At 49.5% G+C, this 27,131-nt stretch overlaps 2 protein-coding genes across 5 annotated transcripts in view; both read right to left on the bottom strand.

Annotated features, from left to right (window-relative positions):
* Positions 1-1,125: 1,125 nt before the first annotated feature.
* Positions 1,126-15,584, bottom strand: Mybphl (myosin binding protein H like). The gene is made up of 9 exons (XM_057793962.1): positions 15,392-15,584; positions 7,570-7,658; positions 6,839-7,034; positions 6,510-6,649; positions 6,221-6,380; positions 5,818-5,954; positions 4,126-4,312; positions 2,375-2,418; positions 1,126-1,173 (listed from the first exon to the last, which is right to left on the bottom strand). Exons 1-8 carry the CDS (start codon positions 15,537-15,539, stop codon positions 2,408-2,410), a joined length of 1,068 nt encoding a protein of 355 aa, XP_057649945.1. The 5' UTR covers positions 15,540-15,584; the 3' UTR covers positions 1,126-1,173; positions 2,375-2,407.
* A 2,865-nt stretch (positions 15,585-18,449) lies between these two features.
* Sort1 (sortilin 1) overlaps positions 18,450-27,131 on the bottom strand; it is an 82,443-nt gene continuing 73,761 nt past the window's right edge. For 2 of the 4 annotated variants that reach the window (XM_057793087.1, XM_057793088.1), the window contains exons 17-21: positions 25,486-25,594; positions 24,187-24,285; positions 23,412-23,518; positions 23,054-23,165; positions 18,450-22,451 (exon numbers count right to left, since the gene is read on the bottom strand). In XM_057793087.1, the coding sequence (XP_057649070.1) occupies positions 22,437-22,451; positions 23,054-23,165; positions 23,412-23,518; positions 24,187-24,285; positions 25,486-25,594 (442 nt within the window). In that variant the 3' untranslated portion in view covers positions 18,450-22,436. The remainder of the gene's footprint in view (positions 22,452-23,053; positions 23,166-23,411; positions 23,519-24,186; positions 24,286-25,485; positions 25,595-27,131) is intronic. The other 2 variants (XM_057793090.1, XM_057793091.1) reach the window with 1 other exon arrangement.

Raw genomic sequence — 27,131 nt, 5'->3', positions numbered from 1 at the left:
GCACACAGGAATGGGAGGAACTGTGGTCATCTATTATGAATTCCTTCGCAGAATATCTTCAATATATTATATGTTATAAGTATTTAAAAAAAATAGAAGCAAGCCGGGTGGTGGTGGTGCACGCCTTTAATCCCAGCACTCGGGAGGCAGAGGCAGGCGGATCTCTGTGAGTTCGAGGCCAGCCTGGTCTACAAGAGCTAGTTCCAGGACAGGAACCAAAAGCTATGGAGAAACCCTGTCTCGAAAATTTAAAAAAAAAAAAAAAAAAAATAGAAGCAAGAGAGACAGCATCCCAAGGCTCGGGTCCACGGGCTCTGCCTTTGGTTAGTTATGTGGGATCGTGTTGTGCTGCTTGCCGGTGTGTAATGGTTATATAGTTATACCAGTTTACAGTCGAAAGCTGGGGGAGACGACAAATCTTCTTTTTCCAGTGCCTCATGCTGTGTAGAACTGAATTTGGGTCTGTGATAAACGGTCTGGATAAATGATAAAGTCAGAGACCTCAGCGGACAGGCTGGGGATGTGACTCATTCTGTAGAGAGCCTGCCTCGCTTGCATGAAGTCCTGAATTCAGTCCCTAAAATCCCGTAGAGTCTGAAGCCTGTAATCCCAGCATTCAGGAAGTGGGGGCAGGAGTACCAGGACTTCAAGGACATTGTTGGCTTACGTGTAGAGTTCAAGGCTAGGCTGGGATATATAAAACTCCATCTCAAAAAGAAGTGTGGGAGGGGGGCTGGAGAGATGGCTCAGAGGTTGAGAGCACTGGCTGCTCTTCCAAAGGTTCTGGGTTCAATTCCCAGCAACCACATGGTGGCTCACAACCATCTGTACTGAGATCTGGCGCCCCTCTCTGGCATATGGGCATACATGGAGGCAGAATGTTGTATACATAATTAATAAATCTTAAAAAAAAAAGTCAGGTGTGAGAGAGGGACCACTTCTGTAAGAGAGAGTGTGTGAATATGAAGGAACAGAAGAAAAAGAGGAATCTTAGGGTTTTGGGATCATCTAGTCTGGTTGAAAGACTGCAACCTTCATGAGTTTTCCCTATGTAGAAAGGCTCAGAAAGGACATTTCAAGAATTGAGGATCTATATATTTATTTAGCTTAGGCCAAGCCAGCTAAGGCTCCTTCTTAAGAATACAGTCTTGTCAGTCATGCTTTCCAGAGGCCCTGCAAAGAGAGGCTATGTTAGTAACACCATACCAGACAAGCAGAGCGCATCCAGGATGCGCTGAGACCATCTCTCTTCATGGTCCCTGGGTCCAGTGCTATAAATTCACTGCCCACCATGCTTTGCTCCTGAGCACCAGCTGGGAGCCAGAAGGGAACCAAGGATAGTAAGGATCAACACTGACACAACACGGTATCGACAGAGAGGGCGGGGAGGGAGAGAAACGTCTATAAGCCAGCTGGCAGAGAAGGCTCTCCTGAGGAGAGTTTGTGCATTTAATGCAGCCCATAGGGTTTTCATTTGCTACGTATCGTTGATGGGCTTAAATAAATGGCTTGGAGGATCGAATTCGTGCTCAGTTTTCTTCAGCCAGGAGCTGAAAGTCAAGGGGAAACGTTGGGAGCTAGGTCTCTGTTGTTCTGCCATGGGCCTTTCTTTCACCTCAGCCATAAGTTTACACACAGCATTTTCCCTGTGAATGATGGGGAATTTGAAACAGCTACCACATTCTAGATAATGATCCAAGCGGCCCTTTGCCAATGATGAGCGGCTTGGAAACCACATACCCAAATGTTAAGTTATTGTTGACATTTAACAAAAATGATTTTCTTCTGCTGAACAGGGAAAAACGCGTAAAATTTAAAAGAATGGGGACAAGCCACTTTGTTTCTTAACCGCTTATGATAGTGAGGTAGGAACACCGAGCAGAACTGTCCCCTACCTACAGTGCGGGTCTGCCGGTGGAGACTCTGGTCTCTTCCTCTTAGGGTCCCCACCCAGCTCTTCCCACAGAACACCCTGATCAGGTAGAAGCTCACATTCTCCAAAGATTATTAGGCCTATCATTGACTTAAGTAGAAATGCACAGGCCATGACAAAAGTTGACTTTCTCTATTCTAGGTCCAAAGAGCTGATAGTGTTAGGACCTAAGGGGGGACAAGAAGGCGGGCAGTGGTGGCACATGTCTTTAATCCCAGCACTTGGGAGGCAGAGGCAGGTGGACCTCTGTGAGTTCGAGGCCAGCCTGGTCTATAAGAGCTAGTTCCAGGACAGGCTCCAAAGCTACAAAGAAACCCTGTCTTGGGGAAAAAAAAAATCACCATGGACACATGGTTGAGAGGCTCACATTCATCCCAAACTCAACAACATTTGCCTGAGCATGAACTAATCCATCCAGACACCATTTCCCTCCTTCCTTACCTTCCTCAAATTTCCCGTCTTCCTAGGACAGCCTTAATGAGGAGCTACAAAAACACAGACATTTCTCAGTGTTAACATTGCAGACATCTCTGGGAAACCTCCTCCCAGAGCACTGGGAATGGATGTCCTGCTTAACTTCGGGGGTGTCCATGAGACTAGCTGGGGAGTCTATACGTAGAGAACAGGATATATAAAGGCCACCTCACTCATGATTCGTGCAACAAATATTTAGCTACAAGCTTCTGTGTGACAGCAACTAGGCTGACACTGGGGACGAAGCTCCCATCGAGCTTATGGTTTAGCTGGAAGACAAATCTATAAATAGCCAAGTACAAAATAATGTGCTGGGGTGATATGATCATATTTACTGTATATAGGAATATAGGTATAAAATAACCCCCCCAACCCAATAATATGCTAGTCCCGTGATGGGGATTCTGACAAAGTAGCAGAAAGGATATAAATGAATGGTTATCTTAGAGACGGCGGGCAGTGCAGTGCTACCTAAGCAAGCCAAGGGGAAAGCAAAATAAAACCAGTAAACTTCTGCAGCATTCCTGTATTCGGACAGAATATCACAGGGCTTAAAGGAAAGGGATCTGAGCAAGGGGCCTTTGCCTTTGGTTATGGCATTCTAGAGAACCATCCCCAGCTAACCATCACTGTACACAGTTATCTCTGCCTTCTCCCAGCTAACCATCACTGTACACAGTTATCTCTGCCTTCTCCCAGCTAACCATCACTGTACACAGTTATCTCTGCCATCTCCCAGCTAACCATCACTGTACACAGTTATCTCTGCCTTCTCCCAGCTAACCATCACTGTAAACAGTTATCTCTGCCATCTCCCAGCTAACCATCACTGTACACAGTTATCTCTGCCTTCTCCCAGCTAACCATCACTGTAAACAGTTATCTCTGCCATCTCCCAGCTAACCATCACTGTACACAGTTATCTCTGCCTTCTCCCAGCTAACCATCACTGTACACAGTTATCTCTGCCATCTCCCAGCTAACCATCACTGTACACAGTTATCTCTGCCATCTCCCAGCTAACCATCACTGTACACAGTTATCTCCGCCATCTCCCAGATAACCATCACTGTATACAGTTCTCTGCCGTCTCCCAGCTAACCATCACTGTACACAGTTATCCTCTTATATTTCACACTGGTTCTTTTAAAAAAAAAAAACCTGAAAATAGTGATTCTTCCTACACTGTTGAATTGTGATGGATAGAAATGGAACCTTTGGTGGTAAATGAGCTCCTAGTGTATCTTAATGGTGACAGTGACACGAGGACCTCAGTCAGTGGTGATGGTTAATTGTCATGTTCTCTTGACTGGATCTAGTGACTGAGGCGATCACCTCTAGGCACGTGTGTGAGGGTGTTCCTAGAGAGTTTTAATGGAGGAGGGAAGACCCACCCTGGTCATGAGTAACATCACCACATAGGTTGGGAGCCTGAATAAAAAGACAAAAGGAAAACACGTGAGGAGCATCAGTGTTCATCTCTCTCTGCCTCCTGATGTGTGCAAGATGTGAGGGAGCAGTCTCATGTTCTTCTTCCTGCTACCAGGATCCACCCCTGCCCTATTGCGGTCTTTCCTGCCTTGACAGAATGTGCTTTCAAGCCATGAGCCAAACAGTCCTTCATCAAAAGGAGGGCCTTTTCTATCTCGGCTTGAGTTTCTCTTGGAGGATGGAAGGAGGAGACACTGGCACCCTAGGTACTGCTTCTCCATCCTTACCTTTAACATCCACCCGACAGTCCACGGACGCCTCCCCCAGGGCATTGATGGCCTTGCAGGTGTAGATGCCTCCATCAAAGGGACTAGGCTTGCGGATCTCCAGGGAGCAGATCCCCAGCTGACTGAGGGCTCTGTACTTGGGGTTGCCTTGGAGATCCATCTTGTTCTTTAGCCAGATGATCTTGGGCTGGAAGATGAAGGTGAGAGGCAGTAGAGCAGAGTAAGAGCCGGTCGTCCTTCCTGTGCTCCGTGTCTAGGACTCTGCCTGCAAGGCTTGTGGATGATGGCTCCTGCAAGGGTCCCTGCCCCCGATGTTGTGGGATTGGATTCCTCTTTCAGTGCCTTTAGCAATGGCTGGAGTTCCTTGGGTTTGTGTAGAGTGACTGAACCCTAGTCCACTCCAACAGATGTCCCTGACTTGGAAGAAACTGCTCAAGGAGCCATTGCATGTTATGACTGGACATCAAGATATATTTTTTTAAAATTAAAAAAAAAGTTTTAAAACAGGGTTTCCCTATGTAGAGCAGGCGAGGCAGGCTGGTCTCCCTGTGTAGCCTTGGCTATCCTCTCTATGTAGACCAGGCTAGGCACGCTGGTCTCAGACTCACAGAGATCCCTCTACCTCTGCTCTGGAGTCTTGGGACTAAAGGTATGCATTACCACACCTAGCTATGAGCTCCACTTAAAAGTGCATGTATAAAATATATGTATAAAACATATATTCCCTGGTGGTCTAGTAGTTAAAAATATATATATATATATATATATATATATATATATATATATATATATATATATTTAAGCCATCCTAGTGGCACATACCTTTAATCCTAGCACCTGGGAGGCAGAGACAGATGTATTTCTATGAGTTTCAGGCCAGCCTGGTCTACAGAGCTAGTTCTAGGACAGCCAAGACTACACAGAGAATCCCTATCTCAAAACAAATTTTTAAATAACACTTATGTGTATGTGGAGAGGCAGAAGGGTGCACTGGAGCCATAATGCATGTGTGGAGGAGGTCACTTGTTCCGTCTACCATGTGGGTCCCAGAGACTGAACTCGGGTTGTTGGACTTGGGAGCAAGCGCTGTTACCCGCTGATCCATCTTGCCAGCCCAGGGTCTCCATTTTTCATGTACATATTGTGATCCATTCATATCCTACCTATCCCACTGCTTGTGAGTGGTTTCTGTCGTCGTCCATCTACCCCCCATCCCCCGTTTCGGAAGTGGTTTTTCTAGAGTGGTTTTTATCATAATTCCCCTTCCAAGATGTTATCTCCACTCAGTCTGACCTGCGCTTGTAACCCGAGTTACTTGGTAACGGCTGCTACGGGTGTGGAGTACAAAGAACAGATTGCACGCAGAGCGAGCGGCGTGCATGTGTGTAATCCTGCAGACAAGGCATGAGGAGCGACTAAAGGGAAGCCAGTGGGAATTGGACACTTCTGCCAGATAACTAGCTGGAAGCGATGTCTTTGTACATGAGCACCTCAGGCTCAAAGGGAACATCGTTTGCATCCATCTATCTTGAATTACAGACACCCTGACAGTTCCTAAGTAACCTGCTGTCCCGGAGGCAGATGGTGGCACTGAGAGCAGATGTTCAATTAGAATGCCCTGTGACATAGCTCAGGATGGGACAGTAGCAGGAAACGGCTCAGGACACCCCATACCCCCAGCTCCCCACTCACCTTGGGAGAGGCGCGCACAGAGCAGAAGAGCTGGGTGTCATAGCCAGTGATGGTGGTGCAGTCTGCCAGAGGCTGGGTGAATGTGGGGGCTTCCGAGAGGTCCCGTTGTGCAAACCCTTTGGTCTTGTAAACAGGAGCTGTGGGTATCAAGAGGAACCGCGAGGGGGCTGGAGAGATGGCTCAGAGGTTAAGAGCATTGCCTGCTCTTCCAGAGTTCCTGAGTTCAATTCCCAGCAACCACGTGGTGGCTCACAACCATCTGTAATGAGGTCTGGTGCCCTCTTCTGCCCTTCAGGCATACATGCAGAAAGGATATTGCCACGATGTGGCATCTGAGAACCTTGCCCCACTTCAGGTCCTGTTCTTTCTCAGTCTTGGCAGCCCACAGTCCCAGCTTCCTTACCTGCTTTCTGGATGTGGGCAAGGTCAGCTGTAACAGGAGCCGTTTCACTGAGCCCACACTGGTTCTCCGCAAAGACGCGAAAGGCATAGGAGTTGCCAACGATGAGGTTGGAGACGACGCAGCTGGTGCGGTGGTAACGCTCCAGGACCGTGAACCACAGCTGTGGGTTTCCGGGAGACGTCGTGTGAGACACCACAGCTTTGGGCTTTTCTTTTTGTTTTGTCTCACCCCACGTGGAGCTTCTGGAAGCTCAGAACACCTCCCTCCCTCCGTCCCAGACTGGCCTCACCCCAGACTTCTTGTCAGCCTTCTGCACCGTGTATCCCAGGAGTGCTGTATTGCCTGTATCTTGTGGAGGTATCCATTCCAGAGTTGCATTGGAGCCCCAAACATCCACCAACTTAATACTCTGAGGAGGGCCTGGCTTCTCTGGAAGGGCAAAGCCATGGCAGTGGGCACCATGCAAACCGCATGTGTTGATCTCACTTAGAAACACCCCCGTCTCCTTTCTCTGTCCAGAGGCCTCCCATCGCCTGCCAGCATTTCAGCTACTCCCTGAGCTGGCTCCTGTTCATCCCGGAGAGCCTAGAGGCTACCTCTCCCATTACCCAAACTTACCAATCACCAGGATATTGATGGTGGCAGTGGCCTGCAGCCCACCAAGCTGCACACAGAGTTGGTAGCATCCTGAATCAGCACGCTGGGCTTCTCTGATGAAAAGAATGGAGTCCTTCTCCCCACTCCGTACACTCACACGACTGTTGTCCAGGGCAGAGCCATTGTGAGTCCAGGTGGTTTGAGGTTTGGGTTTGCCCTGAGCAGTGGGGATAAGGCTGGAGCATCCCCAAGAGGCTCATATATACACACTCTCTCCTCCTGTTGCTGCAGCAGCGAGTCTAACCCAGGCCCACAGGTATCTTGACATGGAGCTGCATTCTTTAAGTTAGAGGGGGTGTGCGTGCATGCATGCATGGGTGCATGCGTGCATGTGTGTTTGATAGACTCCTCCAGGGAAATCCCTCCTTTCAGTGTAGCCTCCAGACATAGAACTGGCTTTGAGTCTTTTAGGATACTCAGAATAGCTAGTTAGCTGAGTGGCTGACCCCAAACCCCTAAAAACCCTCTAAAACTGAGGACCTGGCGGCAGGGCCTGGCTTAGCTTTGCCTCCTCTCATGGGGCATATCTCTCTGGTCAAACCCAACCTTGGGCGTGTGGGATGGTGGTGATCTGGCCTCAGATTTCTGGTACTATGGTCTTCTCATCCAAGGCCAGAAAGATGGCCACAGCCCTAGTTCTGTCTCCATATCAAAGCCCTGACCTGGTCCCAACATGGGGTTGGTGTGATCACCTGGAATGGGATTAGTAGGTTCACTGTGTCCCCAACCTTCCGGATGTAAGTCTGTCTCAGGGCCCGAGGTAGCCAGATCTTGGGGTACTCTGAGTGATAAAGAGAGAACAGGAAACAAATACTTAGAGGAAGTGGGTGCTGGCCCAAGATTAAGCCCTTATCATAGGGGATGTTCCTAACCCTTCTGTTGCGCTGGGGATCAAACCCAGCAATCTCAGTCACTTTGGGGCTTGATCATTAGACCATACACCCACACCCGTTCCATTGCTGGGACTTAGGGGGCAGATGGCTGGAGCAACCCCAGGAAAGGCTAAGGTCTCCAGAAGGAACATGGGAGCTGGATGTGGTGACGCCCACTTGTAACCTTAGCCCATAGGAAGTGAGCCGGATGGACTGCACAGTGAGAACCTGGACTCTGAACCTGGTGCTGGCTTTGGTTTGTAACTCTTGACCACCAGCTTTCCATCTGTTTTCTTCCCTTCCACGTGCCAGATCCTTCGGTCTTCACAGCTGGTCTTCCCAGTGATGTTTTGCTTGGTCCTTCATAACATTGCTGTCCAAGTGAATCCTCTCCCAGGTGGTGCTGGCCTTGAGAGACGGCTTTCTGCTCTGCAGAGGAGTCGACACCCTGTCCTCCCATGGAGGCAGTGCTGAAGACATGCCAGAGGGAGCCAGTGCTTGGGTCCCTTCTCTTCATAGCCACCCTGCTCGCTACACTGTGTGGCATTCTCCCCAAGGGTGGTAGATCACTTCATACAAACAAACTCTGGGGAAGATTGGGTTCCTTCTTTGCCTTTGCTCTCCAGGCACACAGCAGGAAGCATTGGGAGATTATGTGCTTTTTGCTGCCAATGCAGGTGAGAGGTGCTCAGGGGGTTGCAGTGTTTGTTCTCGAGAGGATGCTGAGAGCTGTAGAAGTGTAGACATCTCACCTGGCTCACTTGAGGACCATTTTTTCCTCCTACCTTTCCATAGTGGCTGTTTCCTCTTTTCTCCAAGGCAGTCCCCTGCTGCTTTTGTCTTAAGTTAGACTGTGGCAGCGCCTCAGTTCCCACGACAACCCAAGACTTCCTGCCAAAACTGCTTCCTAGTAGTTGAAGAAATTCCACCCTGGTACATTCCTGCGGCCAGAGTGCTTGACAGGGCATTTCAAGTTTGCTGATAGCACACATTTCCCTGAGAGCACTCTCCTGTGCATTGAGCCCAACATGAGCATGTTTGCTTATAGACTGAACAGCTTGAAGGCACACATTGTATAAAGCAACCCTTTAAATGAAGCGAGTTAAAAGAAAATAATAGACAGAGGTCCCGCTGTGTTCTTCTTACGCCTCATTTTATAGACAACCTCCCATCATGATCTCCAACCACTTGTCTTCAGAAGTTAATAGAAACACGAACGCTTGCTGACCGTCTCGTTGATCTAGCTGCCTTGTTTTGCTGTTCTCACTTGGGTTGGACCTGATTTGGTCTGCACCTTTGGAAGCTGTGTGCTGAGGGGACATGAGTGTTCTCAGTAGGAACAGGGCAGGCATGCTGCCCAGACTGCCCAGTGACCCTGCTCTGTCTGCTCTCTGCTGACTTTGGTGGCAGGGGGGGTGAGGGGGTGGGAACAACAGAAGTGTTGTATGATGCGTTCCTTTTCTGTGGCCATCTTGGCAAGCAACCAAGGGGTTGAACAGAGGCGGATGTGAGAGGTTTTTTTTTTCTTTTTTAAGGAGAGAAGTAATTGAAAAGGAAGATCAAAAAACCTCATCTTGTTGTCCTTGGTTTTCCATTGTCGAGCAAGGAAATAAGCTTTTGCACTTGCCAAGGGACATGCTCCTCTGTCCCTGTTCTACCTACGGGCCATGGGAATTAAAAGGGCTGTCAGTGAGTACCCAGAAAAACAAGCCAACTGGAGGGGGCAAGGCTCAGAGAGACACTGACTTGCTGAGCTCCAGGCTAGGTGTGGAGTTGGGCCTGGCGCCCAGGACTCCCGCCTCCCTAGCTGGAACCAGAAGTCCGAAGGACCCATTTTCCAAGCATGACTCACCCATCCAGTCTCCTGCCCTCATTAGTGTCTCCCTAGACCAAGGAGCCAGAGTCAGGGCCTGGTATGACCTCCAGCAATCTAGAGGATGCAGGGAAAGAAGGGAGACAGAAGGGTAGGCTCAGGGACCAAGCAGGCCTGAGCTGTGAGGATAGGAGCCACGTTTCCCAGTGGGAGATGCATAAACTGAGTCCTGCCTTGCCGAGGTTTCAGCTTACAAATCTTCTCAGAGAATGTTAGCATCCATTCACCCACACTAGAGAGAAGGAGCAGCTCAAGTGTGCAGAGCTGGGGGAATGTGCAGAGCAGCCACCTTGGAGATGCTGAGGTGGGGGAGGGTCTCCCCGAGGCTCTTTATTTATGAGTCTTTGACAAGATGATCCTATTGAAGTCACCAGGGTGTCCCTGACTCTCAGGGAAGAGCCACAGGTGGTGCTGAGGGTGACCACACGCTGGTTAGTGAGAGGGTCTGGCAGCTAGCGGTGCCCTGTCAGCATTGGGTTCTGTCACCTTCCAAATTCAACCTGGTCAGCAACCTGACCCTCTGCTCAGAATGTTAACTGAGGGCTCCTTGGAGGCCTTCCTCTTCACGCCTCCGTGTAAATTGGACTGACCTTGGGGAGGTTTCCCCATCACACCCAAGGGCATTTACTCCTCAGATGTCAGGAAGCAACAGGACTCAGAACCCAGAGCTCTAAGGAAGAGCCTCAGTGTTCTCAGGCCAAGACCGATGGCAACAGTTTGATTTTCTCCCCTTGTATTCCTGGGGGGAAAGGATTTTGAAATTTCCTTAGAGAAACATTGACCTCTGAGCTGGATTGTTCTCATTCTTTTCCTCCAACAGAATATTGTCCGAGTCTCAAAAATGTAGCTTATTTCGAGTCCTGAGATCTTGGCTATCCTACTATCTACCCCAACTTTAATCTCCTGAAGCTCATGTTCCTTTTTTTCTATTCTCATAGGAAATAATTGGCCATATCCTCCCATAATTTTCTGTTACATGGCCAGAGACTTTCTCTCCTGAGATTGTATGGCTCATCACTGCTACTAACTATGGCTTGGGGAGAGAAGAAAAAGAGCACATATATCAGAGAGTGGTGTGTGTGTGTGCGTGTGTGAGCACGCACAAATAAATGCATGCATACATAAACACATACCTGTGTGATTAAGTGGTTACCAAAGCAAGGACAAAAGGTTCAAAGCCATCTATGGATTTGAAAGTAAATATTTCTAGGGATTTAAGAAGGAAGCAACAGACTTTCTCAGAGAAACATTTACACTTACACACTCTACATTGGTAGGGTATGGTTGGAAAAGAAAGAGAAAACTCTCCTTATAAAGGACAACCTTATAAACCCTTCTTGAAGACTATGAAAGCAAGGTTAGGAAAACCAAAAGGCCATAGAAGCAGAAATAACAGTTCTCTGTAATAAAGACTTGTCATCCCTTTTAGGTCTTGCTCTCATGGTTGGGGGCTTTGGACCCTGCTCACTGGCTCTGTCATCAACACGGCTCACTCATAAGTCTAGTCATCTCAGTGTCCATCCTTTTAACCCCTGCAGGTCCTCTCACTCCCTGGTTCACTGTTTAAAGCGGGGGTTTCAGCACCAGATAGATGAAGTAAGGACGTGACTGCTCCAAAGTATGGTCAAAGGGAAGGTCTTTATTGTCGATATGAGGAAGAGGACAGCCAGAGGCATCCGGAAGAGTGAGGAGCAGGGAGAGAAAGTAGGGCATTAAACATGACCAATAGACCAAACTCCTGTGAGGAGGAGGTGGAAGGGGGGGAGGGACGCCAAGAGAGAGCCAAGGGAACCAAGAAAGAGCATGGCCAAATTGGCGGGGTCATATGGAATGAGAAGGGAAGGGAGGAAGGGAAGCCCAGGAGCTGGAGAAGTTGAGGGTAGGGTGTAGGGGGTGGGGTGAGAAAAGCTGTTAGGAGCCACGGGTACTGGGTGAGCCTGGAGGCCAGCAGGCATGGTATATCTGGCGCGGTACCTCCTAGGGATGCTGATAGGAACTGCAATTAGCCATTTGATCTGAGTTTCTTTTGGACCTGACACTCACCAATTCAGAGCCTGCTTCAAGTGTTGGATCTTGTGGTCATTCTCCCCACCCATAAACTACAGCCTTCCTGTGATCCGGAGAGTGGTGTACTCTCTCCACACCTCTTTAACAAAGACAGCTCCTTGACCACCAACTCTGATGTTACCTGACGTCACAGTACATCTGAGCAGCGACTGCCCCACCAGGGACAGTGCTGCTATAGGCTAGGTACTAATTCTCTCTGATGTAGTATAAGTAGAGAGGATGGGGATTGTTTAAGTGCCAGGGCTTGTAAGAAATGACTTTTCTGTGCCCCCCAACTTCTGTCTGTAGGCAGATTACCATAGGACCCCTCAAGTGGCAAAACCCCTGTAGGAAAAATGCCAGTGTCTCTAAATTGCTTTGTGGAGAGTGATCTCCCTAAGAGGGACACTTATTTTCAGTCCTATACTAGCAGTAAGAAGCTCACGCTGTTTTCGAGGTATACTTGTTTCATCAGCTAGCACCCCTAATGGATAGACTCTCCATTTGCCTCTCATCCCGAATGCTACAATATCGCAATTCTGTCGCCACAGAGGCGTGTCCCCCACCCTCCTCCAGTCTTCCTAGTTCCCATCCGTGTTGTCTGTTCCTCTCTTCCCCATGAGCCTGGAGTTCACGGTCACGACACCCACTTTCTTGCATAATCACCCAGCTCCTTCTGTCCTCTCTCACTTCATTACACCCTCTTGGCAGTTCCTGATCCTGGTTAAATAAACCTCCACCCACACAATGTCTGTGAATGCACAGACAAGCATGCAGGAGAAAACAAAACTTCTGCTGACTTGACATCGAAATACAATGTCTATGTATGTGAAATTCTTGACAAATAACAATGCTGCATGTATGAGACATGACACCTTAGATAGGGGCGTCATAGTTCTCCCTTCCACGAATCCCCTCAGCCCCTGAAGATCCAAATGTGAAGTGTGAATAATAGTATGTAAGTGATCTATGAAAATGGAATTGATTATGTAAATGATTAAAATATATTCTGACTTGAGTGTTAAGATGCTTTCAGACAGACTTTGATAAAAAAATTTTTTTCTGAGACAGGGTCTCACTATGTAGATCAGGCTAGTTTTGAACTCAGAGATTCACCTGCCTCTGCCTCCCAAGTGCTGATATTAAAGACTTGTATCACTACTGCCCATCATCATCCCTGCCCTGGCTTCCCTTCCTCACCCCTGCCCTGGCCGCCCCTTATCACCCCTGCCCTGGCCGCCCATCGTCACCCCTGCCCTGGCCGCCCCTCGTCACCCCTGCCCTGGCCGCCCCTCGTCACCCCTGCCCTGGCCGCCCCTCGTCACCCCTGCCCTGGCCGCCCCTCGTCACCCCTGCCCTGGCCGCCCCTCGTCACCCCTGCCCTGGCCGCCCCTCGTCACCCCTGCCCTGGCCGCCCCTCCTCACCCCTGCCCTGGCCGCCCCTCCTCACCCCTGCCCTGGCCGCCCCTCCTCACCCCTGCCCTGGCCGCCCCTCGTCACCCCTGCCCTGGCCGCCCCTCCTCACCCCTGCCCTGGCCGCCCCTCCTCACCCCTGCCCTGGCCGCCCCTCCTCACCCCTGCCCTGGCTGCCCCTCGTCACCCCTGCCCTCACCTCAGTGGCCCAACCCATTAAGTACTGCTTCAGGACCTTTGCACTTGATCTATCTACCAAAAAAATAATCCACTTAAATATCTATTCTACTGATGCTCAAATCATACCCTGTTCGTGAGGCCTTTGCTCATCGTCCTATTTGGAACATGAAGTTTGCTTGCTTCTTCCCCGCCAGCACTTGGACTTCTTTCCTGTGGCACTTTTGGCACCACACTGTCTTCCACTTATCTGTCCCCTTCCTTCTATTAGAATATACCTTGAAGGCATTGTTTTAGTTAATTCCGTTTATTTTTCTACCTGGATACTGCTAGGATACTGTCTAGCATATACTAGGTAAAGAAGTCAGTATTTGTAGGGGGAGGAAGGAAACCACAGAGGCAGGCTGACTCCTCTTCGGTGTGAGATCAGCTCCCAGGCCTGGAAGACACTTGGAGGAGGTTCAGATGGGACACAGGTGCACAGCTGCTCAGAGCAATTCTGTTGAAATTAGTGGCTGACCATCTCTGTCTCAGGGCCCAGCTTCTCCAGCTCAGGAGTGTAGCTCTTCCCTAGCCTCTCCTTTCGATACTTCAGGTTTTGACTCCTGGACACAGTACCTTGGTGGGGTGCTGAGGATAAATGGTACCAATGCCAGCTGTGTCATCCTGCTGATTTGGCCATGCAGTCGGCCTGAATGTCTATTATTGGTCATTTGCAGCCTGTTCTGATTATGCCAGTGAATTTCTGCCCACTTGGCTGTCCCTGCTGTCACATGCTCTCTGCAGCACCCCTCAGATTTTGTGCCCTTTCTGAGGAACAGGCAGTGTTAGGAGGCAGTCAGTCTTCAGAACTCTGAGAACTTAGGAGTTTTAGGTCCCCCGCCAGGCATCCTTCAAGATTGCTAGGTGGGTTTCAGAAGCCCTGTGAACTTCAGCAACGTTTTTTTGGTTTATCTTTCCAGGGTTAAGAGTCCAAAAATGAGTAGCTGTGCTTTCGGGCCCTATTTGGAGACAGAACATGGTTGTCATCTCTTTTTTGGAAATGTTCCCATGTTGGTTTAGCCTCTTCCAATGCAAATCAGATCATTTCGGCAACCCTTCTAACTGTCCTGCTTGGGAGATCTTTAAAGTATTTTTATAGAGAAGAAATCGAAACTGAGCAGTTAAGTTGACTTGTCCAAGGTCACCGTGTAGCTTGAGGTCACCCTGGGAAAGGAGACCAGAACTTCGCCTGCCGGCCTAGAATGTCATTTTTTTTCTCCCACCTCTTTTCCTGAAGTTCATAGGTTCCTTGTGTGTGGTCTTCAAATCTCCTGCAAATTTAATTGGGTGTACCACTGGGACTTTGTTGGGCTAAAAGTTTAGCACAGCCACAGGGTGGCTAAAGACCATCACAAAGAAAAAGAAGGAAGGAGCCAGTTCTCACGTCCTGGGTCTGCAGACCCAGGCATAGTGGAGACACGCATTCATTTGGCTCCGGGCAGTTTTCCAGGTGAGCTGGGGGGGGGGGGGGGGCTCAGCCAGGACAGTTGGGGCTGGGGCAGTTAGCAGGGCGATGGGGCTGGAATGGGCACCAAGTAGAAAGTAGAAATGGAGTATTCCCTAAAAGGCTCTGCTTCCACAGAGCTCTGACTTTGAGAGGCCATGGCCAGGTGAGCTGGTGCAGGGCATTAGGGTACGGTCCTGACGCTGTAGCATGGCCCAGGCGGAGGTTACCTACGATGCTCAACTTCCTCATAGCCTTGGTTTGGGGATCATTCTTCCCCTAGAAATGTCCACTACCTCACCCCCACCTTCCCACCCTGTTCCCTTCCCAGTTGGCTATGAGTCTCCTGGGTCCTCCCGGGACTTGTGACTATTCTTGATGGCAAAAATATAAAAAATCATTGCTAGTCACTGTAAAGTGCTGCTTCACTGACTGACTTTTCAGCTAAAGAGCAAACCACAGAGATATTTGAGCAGCAAGTCCCAATTTGAGAAGGAATGTGAGGGCTCCCATGAATATTCCTACATTACTCTCAGTAGCAGTTCAGCCTGCGCACAGGGGTGGGTGGACCCCTAAAGTGTATCCAAGACAGTGGGAAGGTCTCACCTCTCCTCCCCTCCCACGCTTCTCAGCATCCCCACCCTCACCTTCAATAGAGGGCAGGAGCTGCAGAGAGGGGCTGGCTGCGTCCTGCAGATGTGAAACCTGGGCTCCTTCAGCATCCGCTGGGCCAGCAGCTGCTTCCACCTGCCGCTGGGAGCATGAGGCCGCCTCCAGTGTGGTGGCTGTCTCCATGCTGGGCTCCTGCCGAAGATTTTCTCGGATGCTGCTGAGGGAGGGGCTAAGCACCTGCTGTCCGGGCTGATCTCCTTGGGGTCCGCAGCCAGCCGTGGGCTTATGTAAGTGGACTGGCTTTTCCCCACCCACCTACTCCCACTGAGGGGTGAAGTAGGGGCCAGGGGAAGAGGAGGATCAGAGAGCAGCCCAGAATAGCTCCAGGAGGGGGGCTGAGGTGGCCCTGTTATCTTGGGCGTGAGATGACACCCCTATAGCATCAGGAGGGAGAAGGGAGCTGGAGCACAGGGAGCACAGCAGGGACTTCTGTCTTTGGTGAGAGACCTGCGTGATAACTCCTGACCTCCAGCCCATTCAACGGGGCAGTGTCCCAAGACCAGCGAACTCTTTACAGCTTTAGCTGCCCCCACACTTACTGAACAGCAGGTCCACACCTTGACCTTCATGGGCCCCTCCCTTTGCTGTCCCAGCCCCAAGGGCAGGGCAAGGCAAGGGTGAGGACAGTCAGTCAGTCCTCTGCAGCCAGACTACACTGGTCACACTTGAGCTCTGTCATCAGCTAGCTGTGTGACAGCCCACCCCTGTGACAGCCTACCCCTGTGTATGTGTGTACCAGGGGTCGTCTTGCACCTTCCCTCGTGCGTGCGTGTGTGTGTGTGTGTACTGGGGGTCATCTCCCACCTTCCCTCGTGTGTGTGTACCAGGGGTCATCTCCCGCCTTTCCTCATGTGTGTGTGCACGCGCGCGCATGCGTACTGGGGGTTGTCTCTCACCTTCCCTTGTGTGTGTGTGTACATGCATGTGTATGTGTGCTGGGCTTGAACCCAGGGCCTTGCACTTGCTGGACAAGCCCTCCCCCAGCTCCCCACCCCCAGCATCTCAGACGTTGGGTTTCATTTGTGAAGTGGAGATAATAATAACCATAGGGTTATGAGGATTAAATGAGGTAATCTCTCTAAAGTGCTTAGCAGAGTGTAGCTGACTAAGTGCTGGATAAATGGGAGCTATTTTTAGTCCAGATCAGCATTTTCCCCTTTGAAAGCTGTCAATGGCTCTCTTCCTACGAGATAAAGCACAAATGAAGTGAGAGGCAACCTAGTACAGAGAGGAAAGCTCCCCAGGGACAGGGACATGTGACATCTGGCTGCACCATTCAGCCACCAGCTGATGGCTCTGAACCTCAGGTCTGTGTAACAAGGGGCAGTGGTGCCAGAATGATCCTGGGATACAATAAAAAAGCTGGTTCATGGCCAGCCCACAGTGCTAGCTACACCCAAAAGTCTGATTTCCAGGCGTATCCAGTCATTCTGCTCCACGTTGTGCCCTCCACCCAAATTATTAGGTTTCCTATCACATCCCCTTCTCTACTCAGGGACCTGCAATGCTGTATTTATTTTAAATTTTTCCCTTTATTTTTATGTGTATCAGCATGTTGCATGCATGTATGTCTTTGCATCATGTGTCTGCCTGCTGCCTCTGAAGGCCAGGAGAGGGCATCAGAGCTTTGGGGACTAAGTGAGTTGCCATGTGAGTGCTTGGAACCAGACCCAGGTCTTCGGAGAGTCAGTGCTCTAACTGCTGAGCCATCTGAATGCTACATCCACACCTGAAGGTCAGAGGGCAACTTTCGGGAGTCAGTTCTCTCCTTCCATCTTTTGAGTCCCCAGGGTTAAACTCAGGATCGCCAGGATTGGTGGCAGACATCCTTACCCACTGAGCCATCTCATTGGTCCCATATTGTTTGAGAGAAGGCCTTCTGCTGAGATCTGAGGCCCATCGATTGGGCTGGGCTGGCCAGCCAGTGAGCGCCAGGAATCTTCTGTGTGTGTGATTGTTAAATGGGCTTGAGGCGTGAACTCAAGTCCTCTGTGTGGCCGGCACATTACTGACTGCTTTCTCCTATTTAGCGAGACCCTTTTTTATTCCGTACTTAGTCATGGTTTTATGGAAAAAGCAATCAGTCTGTAGTGTTAGCCCCTTTTTGTCCCTCATATGGAGAGAATGTATAAAGAATCAAATCTAAAAATAGAGACCCCTCAGGTCTGCCCCTTAGAAAATCCAATTCAGAGATGGGCACAGTGGCTCTCATGTGTAACCCCAGCACTCTGGAGGTAGAGGTAGGAGGGGTACCATCAACTTTAGGGCAGCCTGGGCTTTCTGGGGCAGAGTCTTAGAACATGCTAGAATCCCTTTAACCATTGATTTAATCCTGCTGAGGGGTGGCCCCTTCAAGAACAAGGCCTGTGCCCTAGCATCTCCAGACACAGATGTGGGAGCGCCGAATAGAAATATTGGCTCAAATTGCTCTCCCACGGCAAGGTGGGATGGCTAATGGCTGAAGGCAGGTGGGCAGGAAGCTCCTCCAGGCAACACTTGGAAATGAGGAGGCTGAGACGCTAAAGGACTGTGAGAGGGTACATTCCGGAAGCTGCCTCAGCTGACTCTCTAGAGTTCACTTGACAAAGTGACCACAGGGAACACACGATTCAGGAGTGCAACCACAAGCCACTGTGTCCACAAGTGTAGAAACAGACACTGGAGAAAGTGTGTGGTGGACTGCTGGGCTTCCAGGAGGGGAGATGGCCCTACGCAACCCATGGGAGACATCTTGATGAGCATAAAGAAAATGGAAAGGACGAAAAAGTCAGGAACCTTGTGGGCAGGCGGTCCGTGTGTCTGGGAGTTGTTTCCTCAGAGCGTCCGCCACCTTCCAAGCGAAAGTGCACTAGCTAGCTTCAAGCTGGAAGCATCTAATTGATGCTTCTCTGGTTGCCAGAGTTTTGATTTTTGAAGGCAGAAAGCTAGAACTCTAATAAACCGTAGCTTACTCATCTTAGTAGGTTAGGAACCAAAGTCCAGGCTGTTTTATTTCTAACCCAAATACCGCAAATATACAGAAAATTGCCAGTACAAAGTTAAACACATCCAGATTTATTTACACAGTGCTAAAGAAGTTTTGCGTTTTATTTCCATTTTGTGGGATTTTGTTATGGGTCTGGCTTTGCTGTATAAGTGACAGGTCTTTGAAACTTGATAATCCCATCTCACATGCAATGTTCTGTCCCAGGTGGGCAGACATCTGGAGTTTTCAGTGTACATGCAGTGGTGGTCACGATCCGGTTTAAACGCTGTCCCAGGAGGGCAGCTGCCCCTCACAGCCGGGGCGGGGCCGCATGCTCAGAAAGGGAACAGTGGACAAGAGGGGAAGATGACAGGCACATGGGGACCCTGAGCATTTCTGTGCATGAGGATAAAGAGAATGCAGCCCAAACCCTCCTCCCTGGAGCCTCAGAACACCAGGAAGTGGCAGAACCGCCGGGGGACAGGAAGTCACCAGACCACAGCTGAGGGCATGCGGAGGAGAACTGCACGAAAAATCCGGGCCATACCGATAAATCATTAACATGTACACTATACAGTTTATACATGTATATATGTACACACACATATATATATAAAGGTACAGATTAGCTTGTGTTATTCCATATAAACAGATACAGAAGAATGTACCGGGGTGAAAAAGTGCACGCAAGTCCTTGAAGAAAATTTCAAGTTAGTGCTCCAATTCTTACTGTTACAATGCATGGAACCAGGAAATCAAGCTGCACCCGTGGTTTCAGCGACTCCACAGCAACCCATACCTGGCAAAGCACTGGCCAACAGGACACAAAGTCTGGTACCTGCTTGCCAACTCTGGGCTTCCCTGTCAGTACATCATATGGCAAATCTTAAACTTTGGTTTTGTTCCAAAAGACATTTAAGTTCACATTACTTTCCCTCTGGTGGGAAGGTGATAAAAAATCGAGAAGCTGCATTCCATCCTTTTTAGCAATCTTTGTGCGTCCCGACTGAGCTGAGAGGGCTATGCCAACACATGGACGAACCCTTTGCCAGTGTGCAGAGGGATGGGTTCTTCAGAGCACTGGAGGAATGAAAGGCTCTACCCATATGGTTTACTTACAGAGCAATGAGTGACACCATACCAGGCCTCTCATCGTGGGGCTTGTGGAAGGGCGCTGTGCCCCTCTCTGCATCCTGGCATCCCGATGAAGGGATGGTTCAGTACAGTGTTCCCAGCCATGGCTTCTAGGCCTGACCAGCAAAGAAGCTGAAGGTGGTCCACAATACTACACTGCCAGAGAGGAAAAGCTAGGAAGCCCAAGAGCATGGGTCTGCACACCAGAGTCAGTTAAGACTGACAAAGCTCCTGAACGCCCTGTGGAGCTGCCAGCGTTCTCTGAAGGTCTCTCTGCTGTGACCAGTGCCCCATCCAATTCATAGCCTAGGCGCATCCAGCCCTGGCCTCAGGTCTCAGGAAAAACTCATGGCCCTGAGGTCTCGAGCAGAAAGCATGCTTTGGATTTAAAACTCAGACCACTAGTGACTTTCTGATCTGTCTGAGCTATGTAACAGCACTAAATCCTATGGCTCAAGTCTCAAGACTGGATCCTCTGCCCCCACAGGGCGGAGAGTAGTGGGGTGCCCACCAGTGACAGTGCCAAGGCGGAGCAGGACAAACAAACTAGAAATCTTGTTTTGTTTTGTTTTTGTTTTAAGACATAAAGAGCTTAAAAATCTTAAATCTCTGGCATATTTGTAAATGTGACTGATTCTGATTCTGAGAGCTACTGCAGGGGCAGTCCTCAAGCACACAGAGCCAGCTAGCTAGGGGGAGACTCACTTCCTGTGCTCCCAACAGTGACCATCCACCAAGGCAGAGGGGACACTCTGGATTGCCATAGCTTTTTATTTCAGTCATGAAGCAGAGGAATAAAGTTTTGTTTTCTAAAGAGAAAACAATGATCTGGAGAAACGCCACTGACCTGTCCTCGACCCCAGCAAGTCACACCGCTAGGAAGCTCCGCTCTAGATACTGAGCATCTTCCTGCAGAACCACGGCTCAGTCTGAAGACCCGGGTGACTGACTCAACTTTGGCTGCTGAGCTCTACGGCAAGAACAGTGAGCAGCTTACGAGAGGATGTAAGCAAAGCAAGCAGAGCGCTGGTGGGTTCTACAGAAACCTCTGAGGGTTTAGAGACCAGTGGCAACTCCATCAGAAAGTGAGTGACCACCGCCATACATTGCCTTATCTACCCACATCAGCCTCGGGATGTGCTGGAGGGATAATCAGCATGCGGTGGGAGAGGGCCTTTCCCTTTTGGCAGGAGGTGAGGATGGACAGAAACTTTGATAAATTATGAACTCATATCTTTGGAATCATAAATTTTAGAATCGTACAAAAATCATACATTCCGGATTCTCCTCACAGAAATGGTCCTAACTTCATTTTCTAGCAGAAGCTCCCCTGACTCATAAGCGGCAACACCTAGCGTCTCCAGGACTCTCCGTCCACTTCCTCCCTCTCTCCTGCTGCTCATTCTGGAGAGGAGTTAGCCATCTGCTCAGGCATTCTGACAAAAGTTTGGCACAGTTACTTTTTACTGACTTTCTAGCTACAAAATGAAGTAGCAGCAAAATGGCATCTACTCGAGTGTCCCAGTTGTGACGGCCGGGAGGAACCGCGATGAGTAAGGCAGGGACAAGGGACCAGAGCCCGCCACACCACTGCCCTGTGTGGCCAGTATTCAGGCCGTACTAAAAAGGAATCGTTACAGCTTTCCAATACCAGCTGGCCACCCCAAATCCACCCATCATATCCTATAACTTTCTTAATTTGGAAAAATATCAGATAGAAAAGGTCCATAAAACATGAAAGTGATGTAGCACACACGGCATCGCCTAGAAGCACACCTTCAGTGGGGTCAGCCAAGAGATTCTGCCCAGCAAATCATCAGAGGAAACATGGGAAGGCTGGGAGGGATAGTCTGCTCATAGAACTTTGATTTTTAAAATGTCCATCAATCTGGAAACATCCCTAGTCCTGGTTCTATGGACAGCAGCAACGCAGGAGGAAGGAGCAGGCAGCCGTGGTTGTTCAACACTGAGCCTCTGCAGTGGGTGCTAGGAAAATGGAAGGCTGTGACTGCCAGTCCCGGGGCTGCATTGTGCACTCAACAATGCGCTCTAGGAAAGGCATGGCAGAGCCTGGGCAGGCTTCCAGGCCAAGCCTGCATCCTGTCCTTGAGAGGCCCACTGGCCACACAAAGCACAGCTTCAAAGAGCTCAGAGCAGCCAGAGTTTTGTCTTTAATAGGAGTTAGGTCTAGTCGACTCTCTGTTGCTCCCTCCTCCTTGCCGCAAGTTAAAAATATGGCCCTGTAAGTTTTCCTGATTTAATGTCTTGGAAGCACGTGGTTAAGTTAGTTGCCAAAGGGCAATTAACAAGGGTATTGCCTAATTAAATGGGAACAGAAAAATCACCGTGGTCTATAGTCACGGTTGGTGGGGTGGGGCCTGGAAGACATAGCAGGTCTGGGGCGCAATGTTCTCTGAGCAGGGCTGTTCACAGTTGGGGAAGAGCCGGCCAGTCAGTGCACCCTGTTCCTTCTCTGAGGCTGCTTCCCGTGGCCAGCAGAGCCCAGGGACAGCACCAGGTACCACGTGAGAGCTGAGCTGACAGTGGAGTTGGGAGATGCCCTGGGGTAGGCACCACCCAGAACACACAAGAGTGGGGTCAGCAAAACAATCCCTTTGACTCCTATTTCATTTCCCTTGACACACAAACAAACCAACAGGAACCTAAAGCCCACAAGTTTACAAAGGACAGAACTTGAAACAAAAAGTTAAAAGAATTTAAAATTTCCCCCCCTTCTCAGAGCCAACTGTGAGATCAGCCAGGGTTCCCCACCCCCACCCTGCGTTCTTTAGTGTAGGTCCTTTGGGTTTGGATGAAGCAGCAGAAAAGAGCTGGGTCCGACGCACTGGGAAATTTATTTCCCCAAGTCTGTAGGAGGTACTGGGGCTCCACCCATGCTCGGTCCCAGCTTCTCCCAAGAGCTATTCCAGGAGGTCCTGAAAAGAAAGACACGTTCACTGACAAACGAAGAAAGCTATTTTGAAAGCAATCACCTACTTTCTCGGCTGGTCAGATTTTGTAGCCGGTTAGCGCTGCTTCTAGCTTATGCACAACTTGGTCCCAACTGTATCTTTAAAAACTTAAAATAGATTTATTATTTATTTTCATCTTACATGTATGGGTGTCTTGCCTGAATGTATGTCTGTGTACCATGAGCACACCGGGTACCTTTGGAGGTCAGAAGAAGGCACTGGACCCCTGGGAGTTAGAGACAGTTGTGAGCCACCATTTGCAGAGAATGGAACCTGCGCTGTCTGCAGGAGTAGCCAGCGCTCTTAGCCTCTGAGTCATCTTTCCGGAGATTGTCTTGATCACAAGTAGAAAAATAAATTTGTTTTGTTTTTTGAGACAGGGTTTCTCTGTATAGCCCTGAATGTCCTGGAACTTGCTCTGTAGACCAGGCTGGTCTAAACTCACAGAGATCCACCTGCCTCTGCCTCCTGAGTGCCTGGATTAAAGATGTGCACCACCATTGCCTGAGTGCAAAATAATTTTTAAGACTGAAATTTTAGGCTAATTTCTCAAGAAAGTGTCTCACCTCATCTGAATCATCATGATAACCGCTTTTAGTGTGGGAGGCTGTGTCCAAAGCGTCCACCCCGTCAGCCTCAGCATGCTGCTGCAGCACAGAGTACCGGTGGACCAGGAACCTGGTGAGGATACCGCCATTAGTTTCCCGAGCTGAGTAGGGAGCATTTTCTTATAGCATGGGGTTTCCTCCAATTTCCACACTCATGGCTGTGCAGCGTGCAGATATAATAAGATACAAGACTTGGGCCTCAATCTTGAGGGTTATTACTCCACCTAGCTTTCAGTCAGGAGAAAGGGATCACATGGGCCACAGTGGTGGTTTTTTTGGCTTGGATTCAGGACCTCTGATCCACTTCCCCTCTTACCTTCCGCCGCAGACATATTTCTTCACAATGAGCACTCCTGCTACAACTGTGACCAGCATCAGTCCCACGATGGCCAGGATAATAGGAACAGAATTCGACTTGGAATTCTTGATAAAACACAAACAGAGGTGCAGTTAGGCACGCATAGTCTAGGGCTTCAAAGAGGCTGCTCGTCACTTTGAGTGACCTACAGTCCAAGGCACTGAGTTCGGGCACTTCTCCACCCCCCAGATGAACCGTCTCAGTGTGACCAGGAGGCTAGCACACCAGCACAGGGAATCTGAACTCCAAAAGCCTAGGCAGGGTCCTCAGTGTCAAAGTTATAGTGGAAGCCTTGGCAACTGCCTCAAATCAGACATGTCTAACCTGACATTGCAACGTTGTCCTCTATAAACTTCATGTTTGAGAATTGCTCGATTATGTGTCCCACCCCCACCGCATAAAGAATTCACATTTTAAATAAGTGTACAATTTTGTGCTGGGTCACCTTCACAGCTATTCTTGGCTGCATGTTGCCCTGGGGTCACAGGGTGGACATGCCTAGAAGATCACTATGGTCCGGCTGACTATTCCTTGCCCCTTGTTTACAACTCCTGGAGCTGGACAGAGACTGAGAATAGAGGCTGAGCGAATCTGTACCGCAGCTAGCATCTTCGAAGGCGCATGTCACTGCTACTCCAGGAAGGCCACTATATGACACCAAGATTTCTGTTGTTACTTAACTTCTGGCATGTTTTTACAAATAAGCCTTATATCATTGTTTCGTGTAACCTACCTGCTTCTGGGTAGGAGATATGAAGTGTGTGTTTTCAGTGTATCCAAGAGGAGGCGGAGCTGGATTCTGGGACAAGCTGTGTCCCTGTGGGCGGGAGTCCTGTGCAATCACACACACACAAACACTCTGAGGACAGCCACCAGCAGTCCAGGGCAGGGGTGCAGAGAAGGAGGGACTTGCCCCCTTACAAATACACACACCCACACACTCTTCCCTCGCCGCCTTCGGGTCCCACCCTTGTCAGGGTCTCATCCCTTAGAACAGCACAGAGGAGGGGCTGCGGTTGTCAGGTCACACTGTGACGCCTGCTTCACCAGGAGGCCCTCCCTAGTGACCTCATCTCCAGGGCTCCACCTGACACAGCAGCACCACGCTTCCTAGGACCTGCTGTGAAGCGGTCCACACCTGATTGCTCTTCAGCTTCTCACTTGACACACGTGCAGGGCTCAGCTCAACAACCCTCCCTCCTGTGCAGGACTCAGCTCAGTGGGTGCAAATCTCCAGTCCACATCCCTTTATGTATTTTCTTTTATATTTTTTCCCCAGAGGCTTGTTTTTATTTTATTTTTAGTTTTATTTTTAAGACAAGGTTTCTCTGTGTAGTCCTAGCCTTTCTGGAACTCTCTTCTCTCTAGACCAGGTTGGCCTTGAACTCAGAGATACACCTGCCTCTGCCTCCCAAGTACTGGAATTAAAGGCATGCCCACTGCCCAGCTTTATTTGTAAGGTGTGTGTGTATGTGTATATATATGAAGGGTGTATGTGTAGCCATGTGTGAGTACAGTACCTACAGGATCCCTTGGAGCTGGAGTTGCAGGCAGTTGTGAGCTGCCTGACAAGGGTGCTGGAGGACAATCCGGGGTCCTCAGCCAGAGCCCATGTTACTGCTGACTGCTAAGCCATCTCTAGCTCCATTTGTTTTGGAGAGAGTGTCTCATGCAGCCCAGGATGACCTCAGACGAGCTATGTGAGAGTTCTATATGTGTATCCTCCACTCACTGAACACAACTTTTAAATATTTTCTTCTGAAGAACTCTGGGCCTCAGAAACGCCACAACCCCATGCTTTGAGACCTTCCTAACTTTACACAATACCATTTTCCCCAAGCACACACCAGCTCTTAGTGGGGTGACCTTGTCACTGGGGTACATGATGGGTCCTTTGCCCTGACAGCTTCCTGTGAACGTTCTGCAGAAGCATTGTGGACAACTCCATACTGGTGCCAAAGTGTAACTGGTTTTTCCTGGCAGAACGTGAAATCCCACCTATACCTGGAAATCAGATCTGTCTTTAACATACCTGCTTCTTGGGGTTCAAGAAATTGCTTGTGCATTTCTTTTTCAAGTCTTTTACTTCTCGGGCTGGATTCATCCCCCCTTGGCATCTGTCTCCTGGGATTTTCCGGTACCTGAAAGACAGGAGATTGTTCACCAGGGCTGGCAGGGGCTCTTGTTTTCTGGGGGAAGGCATAGAGTCAGCAGTCAGGGCCTCTGGCTGGGGTGCAGGAGCTGTGGCCATCTGTCTAGTGGGCTGTGGGGTATATGGAGCCTTGAAGAAAGAAGTTTGTGAAAGTCTCCCAAAATGTCGTCAGTGATGGCGACAGTGATCGAGGTGGGCACTAGGAAGCACAGTAATAACACAAGGGTCGGCTGGTGCCAACAGTGATGCCTGTCAGCAAACTGGGCTCCAAACTCTCCTCAGTGAAGAGGGTCTCTACAGAGTAGCGGAGAAGCCAAACGGCTGCTCTAACACATGATGTTTGTATTAGATGTGCAAGAAGCATCACACGATAAACACCACACACACACATCACAAACCACACACACCAGACTCCACATACACCACACATACCCACAGAACACAGCCACCCACAGACCACACACACACATACACCACATACACCTACCACACACACACATACATAAACCGCACTCAGACAAAAAAGGGAGGAAAGGAAGAGGTTTTTTTTTTTTTTTTTTTTTTTTTTTTAGAACATTAAAAATGGCAGAAAGTTCTCATCTCTGGGAAACAGAAAACCTTACAAGCCCTCGAGCTTCACTTGCTTTTGAACTGACTTTAAAAAGCACCAGTGCCGGGCGGTGGTGGCGCACGCCTTTAATCCCAGCACTCGGGAGGCAGAGGCGGTCTCTATGAGGACAGACTCCGAAGCTGTCTCAAAAAACCAAAAAGAACACCAGTCTCAGGGGCCATACAGCTGTTGCTGAGTCTTGGGGGCCAAACAGCTGTTCCTCACCAGCTGAGTTGTAGCGTGGTTGTGACAATCATGGCTGCCTGTGTTCATTTTCAGGGCCTTTTGTTGTTGTTTTTTGTTTTTGTTTTTTTTTTAAATATTTACTTATTATGTATATAATATTCTGTCTGCATGTATGCCTGCAGGCCAGAAGAGGGAACCAGACCTCATTACAGATGGTTGTGAGCCACCATGTGGTTGCCAGGAATTCAACTCAGGACCTTTGGAAGAGCAGGCAATGCTCTTAACCACTGAGCCATCTCTCCAGCCCTGTTTTGTTTTAAGGCAGGGTCTCACACTAGTAGCTCTGGCTGTCCTGGAACGCACTAGGTAGACTAGCCTGGCCTTGAACCCACAGAGATCCACCTGCCTCTGCGTCGTGCTGGAATTAAAGGTGCACACAATTTTCACGCCCAGCAATTTTCATGGACTTACAAGGCCACTTTTGTTGAAAACACAACTCAAGTGACCTTCTGAATGATCTACCACAATCCAGTGGGTGACCTTTGGCATTAAAGAACCCCAAACCTGCAACTTCAGACTATGGGAGCACTGTTTCTGAGCATGTCCTGTTCTGAGAGGAGCTATGGGGAAGCCACGCGTGTGCAGGGTACCAACTGTCTCGCCTCTCTTCACGTTTATTCACGCCCTCTTTTCTCCAGACAGGGTTTACCTAGGCAGGGCTGGCTAGCCT

The sequence above is a fragment of the Chionomys nivalis genome, chromosome 18 (genome assembly GCF_950005125.1).
Source record: "Chionomys nivalis chromosome 18, mChiNiv1.1, whole genome shotgun sequence".
Classification (NCBI taxonomy): domain Eukaryota; kingdom Metazoa; phylum Chordata; class Mammalia; order Rodentia; family Cricetidae; genus Chionomys; species Chionomys nivalis.
Note: the sequence above shows the minus strand (reverse complement) of the source record. Positions and strands in the feature narration are given on the sequence as shown.